The sequence below is a fragment of the Colias philodice genome, chromosome 28 (genome assembly GCF_061535455.1).
Source record: "Colias philodice isolate Cphi_HAF_F1 chromosome 28, ilColPhil1 Martin Lab GWU primary, whole genome shotgun sequence".
NCBI classification, from domain to species: domain Eukaryota; kingdom Metazoa; phylum Arthropoda; class Insecta; order Lepidoptera; family Pieridae; genus Colias; species Colias philodice.
The window spans coordinates 2552688-2569303 of record NC_143113.1 but is presented as its reverse complement, the minus strand read 5'-3'; the positions used below and the strand labels follow the sequence as shown (position 1 = coordinate 2569303).

At 32.2% G+C, this 16616-nt stretch overlaps 1 protein-coding gene and 1 long non-coding RNA gene across 4 annotated transcripts in view; one reads left to right on the top strand and one right to left on the bottom strand.

The window, feature by feature from the left end:
* didum (dilute class unconventional myosin) overlaps positions 1–16260 on the top strand; it is a 57674-nt gene extending 41414 nt beyond the window's left edge. Inside the window, exons 28-40 of one of the 3 annotated variants that reach the window (XM_089712106.1) lie at positions 1527–1633; positions 2080–2187; positions 5116–5215; positions 7201–7318; positions 7835–7969; positions 8691–8895; positions 9714–9859; positions 10359–10588; positions 11548–11697; positions 12362–12493; positions 13312–13425; positions 13736–14113; positions 15981–16260. In XM_089712106.1, coding sequence (XP_089568232.1) covers positions 1527–1633; positions 2080–2187; positions 5116–5215; positions 7201–7318; positions 7835–7969; positions 8691–8895; positions 9714–9859; positions 10359–10588; positions 11548–11697; positions 12362–12493; positions 13312–13425; positions 13736–13864 — 1674 coding nt within the window. In that variant the 3' untranslated portion in view covers positions 13865–14113; positions 15981–16260. Of the gene's footprint in view, positions 1–1511; positions 1634–2079; positions 2188–5115; positions 5216–7200; positions 7319–7834; positions 7970–8690; positions 8896–9713; positions 9860–10358; positions 10589–11547; positions 11698–12361; positions 12494–13311; positions 13426–13735; positions 14116–15980 lie in introns of those variants that run through there. The other 2 variants (XM_089712104.1, XM_089712105.1) reach the window with 2 other exon arrangements.
* LOC149476229 (uncharacterized) lies at positions 15021–15980 on the bottom strand. The gene is made up of 2 exons (XR_016317878.1): positions 15638–15980; positions 15021–15211 (listed from the first exon to the last, which is right to left on the bottom strand). It is a non-coding gene; the product is annotated as an uncharacterized LOC149476229 (long non-coding RNA).
* Positions 16261–16616: the final 356 nt, after the last annotated feature.

Genomic DNA, 16616 nt, shown 5'->3' with positions numbered 1-16616 from the left:
ATTGACACTGGTAGTGTATCAGAATATCAATTTTTAAAAGTTTTAAATATATTGATAGCTCTAACATACGTAATGATTAGTTGCTATTATTATATTCCTTCAATATAATTTACATTATTTAACCCATTGAGCCCCGAGCGGCCCGATCGGTCCACGACACAATAGATTTTCTATCGTGTCTGTGATTCCGGGGCCTGAGTTATTACAGAAAATAATAATTTTAGCCCAATGTTTTAGCCCCTTTTATTGTCTTGATAGAGTTTAAATTAATTCTTTGTAGTAGTCTCCAAATCATACAAAATACATATAAACAACATAATTACATGTGTAAATAATTTATTTTCATTAATTAAAATAGGAAATATATATTTAATAGAATTTAACCAAAAATTGAATTGTTCAGAAACCCTGGTTCCAAGCCTTGAAGAGTGTCGTAAGTAAATAAGTGTAGGAAATGCTTATAATTTTATTTTGCTGTGTATTTTATTATTTTTTAAGCTTTTTTTATAAGAATTTTAAATATTACTATTATTTGCGTTGTTATATTGATAATAATTTAGATATAAGAACTATTTTATGAAATGCTTAGTGTAATGCCGTCGCCTTTTAGTGTAAATTTTATTTTTATCCTCATAGTAAAACGTGCCGTTCAAAAATAATCTCCTAAAATGGGTATATTAGGGTATATTCGATAAAAATCATGAGGTTTTATTTAACGTAATAAATATTGCTAAATAAATTACACATTAAAATCTTAGAGTGATGGAAAATTAACGTAAGAACCTTATCTAATAATTTAAACAAAGAAATCTACAAAATATATAATTTTTTAGAAAATATTGTATTTTAAATGTTTGTGTAATGTAATTTAAACTTTATATTGCCTTGTCTAAAACCTAATAAATTATGTACTCAAACTTTCTATTAAAAAACCGCATCAAAATCCGTTGCGTAGTTTTGAAGATTTAAGCATACATAGAGACGAACAGACAGACGCACGGTGACTTTTTTATCTTAAATATAATATAGTGATGTATAGAATCCGTGTTATTTTTTTAGTTTTAAGCGTAATGATATTGCTTCGGTCTTGTTTTTACAATTCTATTAATAAAATATTATTTTCTTTTGTGCTTTCGTTTTGCTGTAATCGCATGGTATATTTTTTTATTTTATTTATTTTTTTTTAATTGTGTTTAGTCTTATAGTAATATACAAATAAATATAAGGTACTTTAATCTAACAAGTTAATTCTTACAATATTTTCAAATAAATTAAATACTGCTCGTCTATTATTAAATATTTTTTCGGTCTTTTATAGTAGTTTTTCCGGTCGAGTACGGAATATACGGAAAAGGATTTTTTTTCAATTTATCATTCATAAATAAACAGAAAATAAATAATACTTAAAATTCAATTCTGTAGTTTATTAAAGGACCTAAATAAAAGTAAATTAAAAAAAAATATATTTTCGAAGAAACGCTAAGCCTGAAAATAGTTTTATTAAAAAATAGCCCTTCTGCCTTCAGACGGTGAATCTAAAGTCGATTGCATCCAACTACGGATCGGATGTTGACATCATCAATGAAGATGGGGAATTGGCTTCGGCTTATGAAGCTCAGAAAGGCATTAATAGGTAAGTACATATTTAAAAAAAATAGTGACTTTTTTCTGAAATATCAAGGATCTGCTTCCAAAACAGTAATATAGTTAAAAAACAGCATGTGTGTCGAGCACACGTGTCAGAAGTGAAACTTCTTTGGCAAGATTCAATGATACCAAAATCGTCGCCTTATTCCATGACGTGACGGTATTTCCATGACGCAACCATGAAATTTTACTCTCAACGCGCCTAAAGAAGTTTCACTTTGAAAGAATAAATTGAAAAAATTATATACTTAGGTCATAATGCATATTGTGACTTGGAAAACAGGCAATGAAACTTAGTATTATATATTTTATTCAAATATAAAAAAATGGCTTAACACTGTGGTTTAAAGTAATTTTCTTTAGTAAAAAATGTTCACATAAGCTATAATTGTAATTAAAAGTTTGAACTGTAAATTTGAACATCATTTTCAGGCAACTGCAAGAAGAATTAACATCCGAAAAGAGATTCTATATGGAACACATTTCCAAAACTAAAGCTGAAATCGAACGCCTCAGGGAAGAAAATGAAAAGTACCAGAAGTATGTACAATCATCTATTTATCTAACATACACAAACACACAAAACTTTCAAAATGTATTTATTTATTCTGACATAATATTTGGTTTGCTTCATCAAGATAAATTCAAATAAGGTTCACATAATAAGTTAACTATTTTAAGTGTAATAGAGACATAAGAAGGTTATAAACACTAGTGATCACACTTAGAAATAAGAAAACAAATACCGATATCAAGTTCATTGAGAAACAAGTAACAGAAAAAAAAACAGAAACATTCTGCTCCTTTTCTTGTTCATAAAGAATACACTAAGACAGTATATTTGCTCGATTATCTTTATTATTTAATGCAATTTTTTCTAACATAGAGCTATATAAAAAATTTTAAAACTGATATAGTGAATATTTTTTTAACATATATTCCACTAAAGATTAGACCATTTTTTGTTGAAAATACATAAACGGTTATCTAGAATGTTCTATATAACAAAAGAACATGTTAAACATTTACAGCGACAGTGACGAAGACACAATAACGTCGAAAGTACGAAGATATTGGCACGGAATTCATAGATCTTGCAGCTCTATAAAAACAATATTTTATCCAGACAATTTATTAATGAATATCTCCCTATCTCTTATACGGTACAAATAGTTTACGAATGTTATTTAGTGACTGTATTTATTTTGTTTTAATAAACGACTGAAAATTAAACGCGTTGTGACTAGTGACAAATTCGAATCGAATGCTCGTGGTGACATTTGACCCAAATGACGATATCTTATGGATATATCTTTTTTTTGCGTTTTTTTTTCTGAAATTTGTAGGTACTGAGATAATATGATAGTAATAGGGATTTAAAACATACATTGCAGCTCTGTCTTATGTTATATAAAACAATAGTTAATTCAGTTTCTATCTTGATATTATATACATATTTAATATATCTGTATACTACATATTTCCTAAACTGTCGATCATTTTTATTTTGACAAATTTGTTGTTTAAACGCAAAATTATTATGTAGGTAATCGGAGCCAAATAATTTTCTAGGTATAACTTGACTTTTGACGTTGGTTTTATAGCCATAACGACGATGAGACATGAATTCTTCGTAACGAAAAATTAACGTAAATTCAGAGGCTTAACAATAATACAACAGTTTGCATACAAAAGCTCTATTACGAATAAACAACAGTGTATCTAACAATCCTTTTCAGGGCTAAACAAAATTGTATTCAAAAGCTCTATTAAAACATTAACAAAAATGTGTGTATCAGTTTTAAACGATTGTGTATCTAAAAGCTCTTTTCAGGGCTACACAACAATGTATTAAAAAGATTTATTTGGCTTCAACAACAGTGTAAACAACAGCTCTTTTCAGGGCTAAACATCAATGTATCTAAAAACTTCAAATAAACAACAGCTCTTTTCAGAGCTCCACAACAGTGCATCCAAAAACTCTATTATAACTGAACAATAGTGTAAACAACAGCTCTTTTCAGGGCTAAACGACAGTGTAGATACAAGCTTTTTTCAGGGCTTAACAACAGTATATTCAAAAACTGTATTATAACTGAACAACAGTGCAAACAATAGCTCTTTTCAGGGCTAAACTACAGTGTATCTAAAAACTATAATTAACAACAGTGCAAGTGTAAACAACAGCTCTTTTCAGGGCTAAACAACAGTGTATCTAAAAACTCTATTATAAATGAGCAACAGTGTAAACAACAGCCCTTTTCAGGGCTAAACAACAGTTTTTCTAAAAGCTCTATCATAAATAAACAACAGCTCTTTTCAGGGCTCCAGAACAGTGTATCAAAAAACTCTATTATAAATTTACAATAGTGTAAACAACAGCTCTTTTCAGGGCTAAACGACAGTGTATCTAAAAGCTTTTTTCAAAGCTTTACAACAGTGTTAACAAAAGCTTTTCTCATAACAGCCCTTTTCAGGGCTAAACAACAGTGTATCCAAAGACTATCACAAATAAACAACAGCTCTTTTCAGGGCTCCACAACAGTGTATCCAAAAGTATTAAAAATTAAAAAACAGTGTAACCGACAGCTCTTTTCAGGGCTTGACAATAGTGTATCCAAAAGCTCTTAACAGGACTCGCAGGACAATAGTGTATCAAAAATATTTATCAAGCATGAACAACAGTGTATCGAAAAGCTCTTTTCAGGGCTTTACAACAGTGTAAACTACAGCCATTTTCAGGGCTCAACAACAGAGTATCTAAACATTATTACAAATTAACAACATTTTACCCAAAAGCTTTTTTCTGGGTTTAACAACAGTTTAAACAACAGCTCTTCTTAGGGCTAAAGTGTATCAAAAGCTAAAGTGTATCCAAAAGCTCTTTTCAGGGCTCTACAAAAGTGTAAAAGTGTAAGTGCTTTTATTAGGGCTACACAAATATGTATCAAAAAGCTATTTTTTGCAAATTAAAAGCAGTGTATTCAACAGCTCTTTTCAGGGCCTAACAACAGTGTTTCTAACAGCTCTTTTCAGGGCAACAACAGTGTATTCAAAAACTTTTACGAATAAACAACAACAACAAACAACAGCTCTAATCATAAGTCACTCAAAATAACGTCTTGTTGAAATCAAATCCTTAACCTGAATAGGAAAACCCTGTAACAATACAGACAGATGGAAATAATGTTAATAAAGCAAAAAGAATTAAAATTAAAATACAGTTGACACATTAAATTCATGACAAAACTTTCACTTGACGATCGAATTCATTCAAAGTTAATAATAATTCATAAAAAATGTATAGTTTTTAATCATTTTATAGAAATATATAGCTTTTTACACATGCTTTTTATTAGTATAATAATGTTATACACTACACACAGTTTACTTATATCAAAACATAGAATTAAACACAACGACAACATCATGTATTTTACATTTAATGATTGCAATGTTTTCTTTTAGACTACTAAGCACAGATCTTAGCCAAGAACCCAAAAATAAGAGTCAAGAGTTCGCCCAGAATGAAATCATACGATTGACCTCTGAAAGTATGACGATTCAGGTAAATTATTTAAGTACTAGATATCCGCCCGCAGCTTCGCCCGCGTTTGCAAAGGAAAACCCTCATAGTTCCCGTTCCCGTGGGATTTCCGGGATAAAAACTATCCTATGTGTTAATCCAAGTTACCCTCTATATGTGTGCTAAATTTCATTGTAATCGGTTCAGTAGTTTTTACGTGAAAGAGTAACAAACATCCATACATCCATACATCCATACATTTATACATCCCTAAATCCTTACAAACTTTCGCCTTTATAATAGTATTAAGATTTATTTGGAAACCCAAAAATAGCATACCAGTATAATTTTGGAATTATATAAGTACTAAGGACTGACCGTCTTTACGTATTTTCGTTATTGCTACCATAGTTTATCCATGAAGTTCTATAATTTTCGATTCTTTGTAAATCTACATTCTGCAAATAAAGAAATTTGAATTTGAATAAAATGTTTTTTTTTTAATATAGTAACAAAAGATATGAAAAAAAAACAACGTGAAATTTAAAACAACAAAATAATTTACACTTTCCGAAAAACTAAATTATTCATTCTTGCTTCAAAAAAAGGGGTCTGTCTATGGTCATGGGATGCCATGTCTATTCGTTTAGGGACTACGATGGTAGTCCCTAAACGAATAGACATGTTTGGTTGCGGTTTTTTTTTATTGAAAGTCTTGTTTATCGACAAGTTTCTTAGCTATGTTTGATAGAAATAGAAACAGGCAGCGGCGGCCTTAGGGGGTGGCGAACAGGGCAATCGCCCGGGGCCTCGCTCTTGCAGGGGCCTCGCGCAACAACCCACCCAAGCGAATTAAAAAAAACAGTTGTGACAGTTGCGTCTGCTGAAAGGAGTTTTTCGAGGCTTAAAATTATTAAAACATATTTGAGGAATTCGATGACACAAGATCGGCTTTCAGCCCTTGCTAATCTTTCAATCGAAAATGACGTAGCTCATTCGTTGGATTATTGTGCTTTAATTAAAGATTTTAGCCTTAGGAAAAGCCGCAAACATCAATTTTAAAATTTATCATCTCTGTATTTGTTAATTTGGTAAATCTTTCTATGTATAAATATATAAATATTTTAAAACTCAAATTTTATTCATTTGTATAACTTTATCATTTCTCCTCAAACATAACAAATACGAAGAGCAAAGGGCCTGCCGCCCGGAGCCTCGCAATGGGTAAGGCCGCCGCTGGAAACAGGCCTTTCCAATATTTAGCTTATTGACTATGTGGAAAATAATGATATAAATATCAATGATATGTTTTAAATCTATCAACATCAAAAATATCCTTTTAGATTGTGTTTTAGATCTATTAATAAACCAGCCAGCTACTTATGTCTATATATTGACTCTGTGATATTAAATTTTAATTAAAATCGTATTAACAAATAAATAACGATTAGTAATTAATATACTGTTTTTTCCCCTTGATTCAAGATTTTACAATACTAGGTGGATATAAGAATAAATAACGTATACATAAAGACGTTCTTAGTCCACATACTAAAAAATAAATATATCCAATAGTGTAGCCAGGAAATATAAATTGTGTTTGTGTTTGTTATGTTTTAAATAAATCATCCTGTATATAGTAAGTTTGTACTAACTCTTACCGACATGGCGCTATATAATATGCTAGTACTACGCCGTTGCGTTACTTCTCTCTCACAGGTATATTTTTTTTATCATAAATGGTGTTTTATTTTTTCGATATTCATATAATATAATACATACTTTGTATAAATTTTTTCATTTTTTATTTTGAGGGTACAATATTTTTATAGTTCATAAATATTGGTATGAAGTAACTTGTTTTGGAAGTGTTTTCATTTAAACTTATAGTATTGTCGTCCCCACAGATACCAGAAATTATAGGTAACTTATAAGATTACATTGTATGCAAGTAAATCGACTTTTCAAAAACTCTTTTTCAAAGATTTTTTCAAACGTTTTTCAACATTTTTTTATAATTTTTACAGGAAAGAGTCGACAAACTATCGGAAAGCTGCCGTCGCTACAAGAACCAAATTAGAATGCTTGTTAACAAACTGAAGGAAGTGGGTATTGAAGATGTTCAAGATATTTTGGAGGGCAATGGTATGTATATAAATTGATACGTTTTATTTTAGGATATTAGTTAATTGTATGGGCGTTTGATACAATATAGTGGTATTTATTGATAATAAGAGCGGGTTATGATATGCACTTATGAAAAAAATGTTCTGCTATAAGATAAGAATACTAGAATTTATTATTAAAAGGTTTGTAATAAAGTTCCTAGAATTCTACATTTTGGATAGTCCATTTTAACTACAGCACCAAACTCCTATGAATGGGTATTGGAAAAATTAATCATTTAATTTAGCGCAGATTATTCTTATTAAAGCACAAATAAGTACCTATGAATTAACGTGATTGACAGGTTATGTAGATCAGAGGTCTCCTTAGCACTGATTATCTTTAACTGCAAAATAAATAATCCTTGCACAATAATTACCAAAAAATTAAATAATTATTGCCATATTTTTTTTTAATAGGGATGCGCTTGACCACTCTCGTCTGATGTTTAATTTTAATGTAACCATATTTTCTAACTAACCCTATTTTTTACAGATTCAATGGTAACCCAAAACACATCACTACCCCTAGAAATGGCGACTGTAACTCGCAAGAAAGAGAGGGAATACCTCGGAATGTTCGAATATAAGATACAAGATGAGCCGATGATTATAAAGAAACTTATTCTTGGTAAGTTTGTATTTGTGTTTGATTGAATATAATGAAATATTGTTAAACGTTTTACATGTAGTTAGTAGTATACCTATTAGCCATAAATATTCATACTAAGATAGTCCATGTTAGGTAATTATATTTCTGCAGTTCCTCATTAGAATGTTTTTATCAATAAACATTTTGCCTTTTGTACAAATTATGCTATTTTAATACTATTTATTTTTGGACACTGTTGTTTTCTCACATTTTGAAAAATAAAGAATTATAAATAAATAAATAAATTTTGATGTAATGACTAGGATATACATAAATGCAACAATATCGAACATTGTGAAGTTGGTCCTTCGAGGAATCCTGTTTTTGTTTATTCGCCAAAATCGTAAACGGCCTTTAAATAAATATGCAAATTTGAGACAAAAATTCATAGAACAAGTTTACAATGACTGACAATAAAGCGCGTGACACACGGTGAAGATACTATAATATTTTATCTTAAGATACTATTATATTTTATATTACAGTATCTTAAGGTATCCGGTATCAGCGTTCTGACCATCATTTTTCTTTTTGTCATTGCGTACTAAGACCCCTGTAGAACCGCCATCCCAATGACCCACAAAATTTCGGGCCATTTGTAACATACATTATTATTTATTTTTTTCCTATGAACTACATTTAATATATCTATCGGACAATTTTACAATTACACCTTGAAAATTAATACCCGTCTTTCCAGACCTAAAACCCCACATCGCATCAACCCTGCTCCCGGGTCTACCGGCCTACATCCTGTTCATGATGCTGCGTCACACGGATCATGTAGACGATGAGCCCAAGATGCACTCCTTGATGAAGGGCATCCGGACTGGGGTCAAGAAGACCTTGAAGAGACGGGCTGATAGTGTGGAGTATAGCGCACTGTGGTTGGCTAATATGTTGAGGTCGGTATTTTAATCCTAGTAGTGTAGTAGCACAGAATACATAATAGTAGCTAAACGCTACAGAACGGACACTCTCCGCCTCCCGCCAAAATTAAACACTTACCTCACCCCGCACGATCAGTCTAAAAATGGTCCACATTTTTCTACAAGGACGATACGCAACGAAGATTGACAACATTAATCAAATTGACTTAAAGTAATTTAATTATTTTGGATTTGTGATTATCGTTTTTCGTAGAAAATGATTAGATATTGTGCTGTTTACGGATGTATTTCATCAGAAAAACGCGATTTTTTTTTTACGCTAGGCACAAATGTGCCAACCATAAAGCGTTAACACACACATTTGCAGTCTCTACAGTGTGACTGTCAAAACGATAATTTTGTATGGAGTGTCCGGGGTGTGGTAATAGTGAAGTCCCATGTCCCCAAGTGGGGTAAGGGGCAGATGTATTTATGCATACATCTGTTTCACTGATCGATTTTCTTTAGGGACAAGTAGGTGATCAGCCTTCTGTAATTCATTCAGAATTCTTTTCTTTTCATTCAATTCTTCGCGCGGTTTCATCCGTGTGGCTCCGCTCCTGTTGGTCTTAGCGTTATAATATATAGCCTATATTACTCGTGGATAATGTAGCTTTGGAATGGTGAAAGAATTTTTAAAATCGGTCCAGTAGTTTATGAGCCTATTCATTACAATCAAACAAACAAACAAACTTTTCCTCTTTATAATATTAGTGTAGATGTATTTTTACACGGTGGAAAATAAAAAAAGTTGTTCTATTTCTATTTTATATTAATAAAAACATATATTACAGATTACTAAACAACCTGCGACAATACAGCGGCGATGCTGTATTCCAAGCGAGTAACACGCCGCGTCAAAACCAGCAATGTTTGAGGATTTTCGACTTGTCTGAATATCGACAAGTGCTTAGTGATATAGCTATTTGGATATATCAGGGTGAGTAGACATGAAAAAATGCTGTAAAAATTAAGTAAAGAAGAATTTTTAATAAAAAAAAGTTGTTGAAATAAGAAGGAATAATTTTTCTCAAGTCATTTAACAGTATACTACTTAGTATGGGTATGACTTAATCTACATATTATATCAATTACACTCATAAATTTTGTGCTTTACCACAAGGATAGTTAGATAGACTGAATGTCTGCTCTTTAAACCAGTCAATAAGGTTATTGACTGAGGGTGTCGGTCAATAACCTTATTGACTAATTTTATCGGTCAATAAGGTTATTGACTGGTTCAGGGTTTTGACTGTAACATATACATTTTTTACTTTCAAATTAAGAAATAAAATATACAATTTATTTATTTATACCAATATACATTTTAACACAAAGTTTTTTTATAACAAGAACATAATTCAAATTAACTGTATGCTATAATTGATAATGTCCACTCTGTACTTTACTACACACTAAAAATCTCCAATCTTCCTCAGGCCTCATAAACCTCCTGGAAGGCCAACTGGACCGCCTTATAGTCCCTGCAATCCTCGAGTACGAGGAGATCAGTGGGCTCTCAGGGCCCCGGGGCGGGGCCCCCGTGGCCCCTGTGGCCCCACCGCCCTCTGCAGGGCCCGCGAGGCTCAAACACGAACTGGCGGCCACACATGATCATCTGAAGATGCATGATGTGGATGCTGGCTTACGGGTCATTATATTTAAACAGGTAAACTATTAAAAAAAAATGTATGCGTGTACTAGAGTACACACGTAAGAAGTGAAACTTCTTTATGACCTTAAAAATGTCACGAGTATGGCTTAACGCAAAAATGTCACGCGTACGGCGTAACGCAAAAATGTCACGCGTACGGCGTAATGCAAAAATGTTACACTAAATTTTTGTCCAACCCCGATAAAGAAGTTTCACTTCAAAAGTATGTATTTTAAAGTAGTGATTCGCGGTATGGTAAATATTATGCCTAAACCATCCAGGGATAATGTACAACGGTAAAAATAATTATTGAAATCGGTCTACTAATTCCTGAGATTAGCGCGGTCAAACAAACCACATTACTATAGATAGGTAAGGTCCACCTAAGCAGGGCCCGCAAGACTCTAACACGATCATCATGATCATCTGAAGATTCATGATGTGGATGCTGGTTTGAGGGTCATTATAACAGGTAAGTAAAAAAAAGCTAGCTGCGTAGATTTAAATAAAGGTGAGTAAAAGATTTCTCCCTGGCTTTCCCCGTGGTAAATACATAGTCCATATCATTCAGGGATAATGTACGTATCGATCGGTGGAAGAATTTTAGCAATCGGTCCACTAGTTCCTGAGATAAACGCGGTCATACAAACTGCTGTTTTATATTATGAAGTACCGACATTAGGTGCCATGTTGGTCAGTGGTCTATAAAGCCTATCAATACAAATTTTTAACATAGAAATTACATATCTTAGCGTGTAGTTTTTAATTTTTACTGTTCATAGAAATATAATTCTACCCTACCCACTATTATTTTTTAAATATTCCCTGATATTTTCTTTTTGACGTGACAACGTCTTATAATTCGATAGAGCCGGCTGCACGCACAAAAAAACATGACTCATGCGGCGTTATCTCGCTCTGAGGCGTTCCATGTAAGGCTTGAAGTGTTTAATTCTTATTTTCTCCATTCGCAGCTATTTTACTACATTTGCGCGTATAGTCTGAACCATCTGCTCCTACGCAAGGACCTGTGCTGTTGGGCCAAGGGTCTACAAATAAGATACAATATATCTCACCTGGAAACTTGGATTAAGGAACACTTGGCGGAGTATGGGCAGAAGAGCGTAAGTAGATTTTTTATGTTTTTTTTATGTTTAAAAAGAGAAAAAAAAGAGGGTATTTTGTAGCTTTCCTGAAGAACGTTAGTAATAAAAATATTTCTTAAGACTCGATTTTGACCCACTTTAAACGGGCAGATTTAATTCGAACTTTGTACACTTATCAAGGTTCGGTGACAATACAGTAATTTCATGAGTTTAAGGGTGCTTTTCCACTAGAGATGTGCGATGATGCGTAGCGAGGAATGTGTTAGTAAAGAACCAATAGTATCGTTTCAAATGCTAAATGAAGCGATATGATTGATTTTTGGTGTTTATTTAGTTCTTTTTTAACTATATTAATAATTAGCTCTCCGCCCGCGGCTTCGCCCGCGTTTTGATAGAAAAGCCCGCATAGTTCCTGTTCCCGTGGGATTTCCAGGATACCTATTTATACCGATACCTATTCTATGTGTTAATTCAAGTTACCCAATATATGTGTGCTAAATTTCATTGTAATCGGTTCATTAGTATTTGCGTGAAAGAGTAACAAACATACACATATATCCATCCTCACAAACTTTCGCATTTATAATATTAGTAGGATTCATAGTATCGGAGAGCAACAGATAGGATCGAACTATGTTAATTTATTGTTTTGTTGTACATAAAATTGTTTAATAATCCCCAGGTTGAAGAAACACTATCAGTACTAAAGCCGATAACTCAAGCGGTACAACTGCTACAAGCGCGGAAGTCAATGGCGGACGTCGCTAGCACGGTTGAAATGTGCGCAGATTTGTCCGCTATGCAAGTTTGCAAGGTAATGATAAATTTGGTGGAAGATTTTATTTATTTATTTAATTATTTATTGCACACACAAAAGAAATAGAGACACATAAAGTACAGATAATAGGAAAATAATATGTACAAACGGTAGCCTTATCGCTAGGTAGCGATCTCTTCCAGGCCACCGTATGTATTAAGTAAGGAGAGACGTTAAAAGGAGGTGGGTGATCAAAAAATAAGGCTTTAATTTTACCCTTCTTCCCAAGCATCCTGTATCTAAAACCTTAAAGATCACCCAAACTGGACCAAAAGATCTGCACTTGATAGTCATCATGTATAAAAAAAGACGTGTGTCACTCGGGGACTGCCGCGGTAAAGCTATTGCATGCTATGCCTTCAAGCCACACATCCGCGCCCGTCCCCGTGGGGAGCGTGAGGTTTTTCGTTACGGAATTTCTAGATTCGGTCTCCGCGCTCAAGACCCGCGATAGAAGCTATGCAATAGCTTAAAAATTTTCGGCAAAAAAATAATGATTTACAAAATTTGCAATAGCTCGAGAACGTTAGCCATATTGTATTTGTTGTGTATTGGTTCATTATTTTCACCGCCTATTTCATCCCTTCTAAAGGCCAATTAAAATAATAATAACACATATTTTTTTCGCTTTTTTTATCATTTATATGTTTTTGTACACTATGTCTCCAAATTTGCAACTGTGAAACTTTTAGTTGCTTGGAAGAAATTGGTATTCAGCCATAAAGCCGTCAATTGTGTCTTTTATCCTGCCTTTGTATAACTTTATGTATGCAATAAATAATATAAATTCTAATTTAAGAAATTCCCTTTTCTAGATACTAAACATGTACACACCGGCCGAAGAATACGAAGTCAAAGTGACGAAAGACTTCATCCACGAAATACAGAAACTTATGCAAGAGAGAGCTCCCAGTGCTAATCGGGAACCGGTAAGCTATAAATATAAGTTAAAAAGAAAATACAAACAGCGTGTCAGAAGTGAAACTTCTTTGGCAAGATTCAAAGATACCAAAATCGACGACATACTCCATGACGTGACGGTAATGTCATGACGCGACCTTGAAATTTTACTCTCAAAGCGCCGAGATTATTACAGAATTTAAAAATAGTTCTTTGTATTTTCATATCAAGTCAAGTCTGATGAAGCTGGTTGAAAAAGCCATTTAGTTACATTTTAAAATAAAAAAGTAATAGCTAATTATATAATATGTGATATAACCTATATTTTTATTATTCTAGCAAAATCTCCTGATGGACACGAAAATGATATTCGCCGTGCAATTCCAATACAACCCGTCTTCCATACGACTGGAAGATATAGAAGTGCCCGACGTTCTGGAACTCGACGGATTACTCACTAAGATATAAGTGGAAATGTAGAGAAATAGTCTATTATTCGTTATCTGTGCTGGTGTGGTGTCTATGGTGTTTAGTCTGTGGTTTTCACGGCATGTCAATGTCAAATTTAAACGTCAACTGTCATGTGTCTGACACTGGCAAAAAGTCTTCGCTCAAGGGCGTCATTGAGAAAAAAAAATCAACTGTCAGCTGTCAAATGTCAAGTGACAGATGTCAAATTTTTGGCGGTTTTCTTTAACTGTTTGAAAATGTAGATTTGTTTTTATCTCAGAGCAATAAACCTATAGAGTACTTGTATCGAGCGTATACAATTTACATATATTTGTTTCTCTCTATCTAAAGAAAACGTCGTATGAAAGAATGAGATAGCTATAGACTACAAGCTACGTTTCAACATAGTCATGGCACCATTTTTACTATAGGTACGTATTTAGATAGATAGAAGGTGATAGTGATGGAATGTGCTTCAATCGATAAAATCGTGAATGCATTTTGCATTTACGGTTTCGTGAAATAATAAATAATAAAAAAAAAACAAAATTAATCATAAATTTCAGTTGAATACATTATTTGTTTAATCCTACGAATATAATAAATGCGAAATTATGCGAGAATGGATAACTTTCTCTTTCACTGCTGAACCGATTACAATGAAATACATACACACATAGGATAGGTTTTATACCGGAAATCCCACGTGAACGGGAACTGTGCGGGATTTTCTTTAAAAACGCGGGCGGAAAGCTAGTATATTTTAAAATAAATTTTAAAACTTGAAATGTAACTAATTTAAAATAAAGATCAATAAAGTTAAAGGAGTGAGGAGAAAGGCACAGTCAGCATGAATTTTAACAAGTTCATAAAAGGACAGTCTTAAAGAAAACATTTTCCTTACATCCTACTAATAAAGCGAAAGTTTGTGAGGATGGATGTTTGTTACTCTTTCACGCGAATACTACTAAACCGATTACAATGAAATTTGGAAAAATTACTTTTGATCCCGTAAATCCCACAGGAATGCGGGTTTTTCTTTGAAAACATATTAAGTATGTATTTCAATAGTAGTTTCTCATCTATGAGAACTGTCATTTAATCAACCGTTTAATTTTCACATAGTTACACATTTAAAGTAAATGTGTAAAAAAATTTCCAAATAAAAATTCACTCACACACAAATGTATTTATTATCTAAAGGAACAAAAAAAAACGTAAGCGTAAGATTGCACAATTCTTCTAGAGTATCCATCTTGATAACACGCAGGCTCGAAATGCAGTGAACACAATCTAGCAAATTTCGACGGCGTCCAATCTACACGTCTCATGTTTTATACCCATTTTTTATTTAGCTCTGGAAATCTAAAACAAAATTAATTTATTAATAATCTAAAACAACAAACTAAACAGATAAGTCAAATAAAACAACCACGTGGTATTTTTTATTTTCCTGCTGTAGAAAATTTACATCTATTATTTGCTACAACAACTACATATAAATCTGATATAAGAAACAAAATAAATAAATCAACGTTAATATGAAATAGATTTTTTGTCATAAATCGATAATATACGCTAGATGTGTTACAACACTACGGTGGTAAACAAAATGCCAAACGTGATAATATTGTGACATTTTTTAAAAATTATTTAATTCTTTTGTATTCCACAACCCCATAAAGTGGGTAAATGTTACAGTTACAACATAAACTTATAAAAAAGCGCTTGATAAAACCTTCAAATAGGGTTAGAACATAAATATTTATCAATTTGCTGAAAATCACTTACCGATGGAAAGATATTTTTTCATTGTTTTCATCCAAAACTCCCATTCGACTAGTAATAGCCGGTAGCTAAACATACAATAGTCATTTTAGCACACTGACAAATAAAAAGAAACACTATACACTTTATATTTTCTAAATATTTCGTTAAAAACACTTGACGCACTGAGCCCACCAGCTGGTTGGAAAACAAACTGACTGCCGGCGCGCTACGTTTGAAGACAGTGCAGATACTCTATCGCTATCTCAATCTGACTTATGCTGTTATTGACTAAGAGTAAGTAGATTAGAAAATATGTATTTTGTTCTGTCTCAATATAAGAACTCTATAGGTTTATTCCTCTGAGGTTTTTATTGTTTAAATAAAAGTTAATCTATGTTCTGTTAAATATAAGTATCCGTTAAGTTTTAATGTGTGACATTTTTTAAAACTCCGTGAAAATCCACATCCTATTCTAAATAAATGGTGCAACACGATTAAGTATGAATGAAAAATGCGCCATTTTGTTTTCTCTTTACACTGTCAAGTACACTGTTAATCGCTAAATAATGTTGCACTATGAGATGTTTCGTTTATTCGTTCGGAAATATTATCATACATGAGGGCCTGTTTCACAGATAATCAAATATGGACTTATACTATATATATACTTATATTATATTATTACTTATAAGTCAATTTTTATTTGAATTAATAATATATAAAATAGTGAAACATGTCCTTTTTTACTCATGAATCATTCCGTTCCTATATTTTTGATTTGACACATTTGTTATTGTTAAATGGTGCCATTATTAATAATTATTATAGTTCTTAATTCTTATCAATACTACGATTTAAATGGTACTTATTTTTTTAGATTTTAATAAAAAAATAGTTAATTATTCATTGTTCTATTCTTTAAATATTTAAAATAATTATAGTATAGCTAAGAACGTTCGAGAATATTCTTTATGTATTTGGAATAATTACATATGATTTG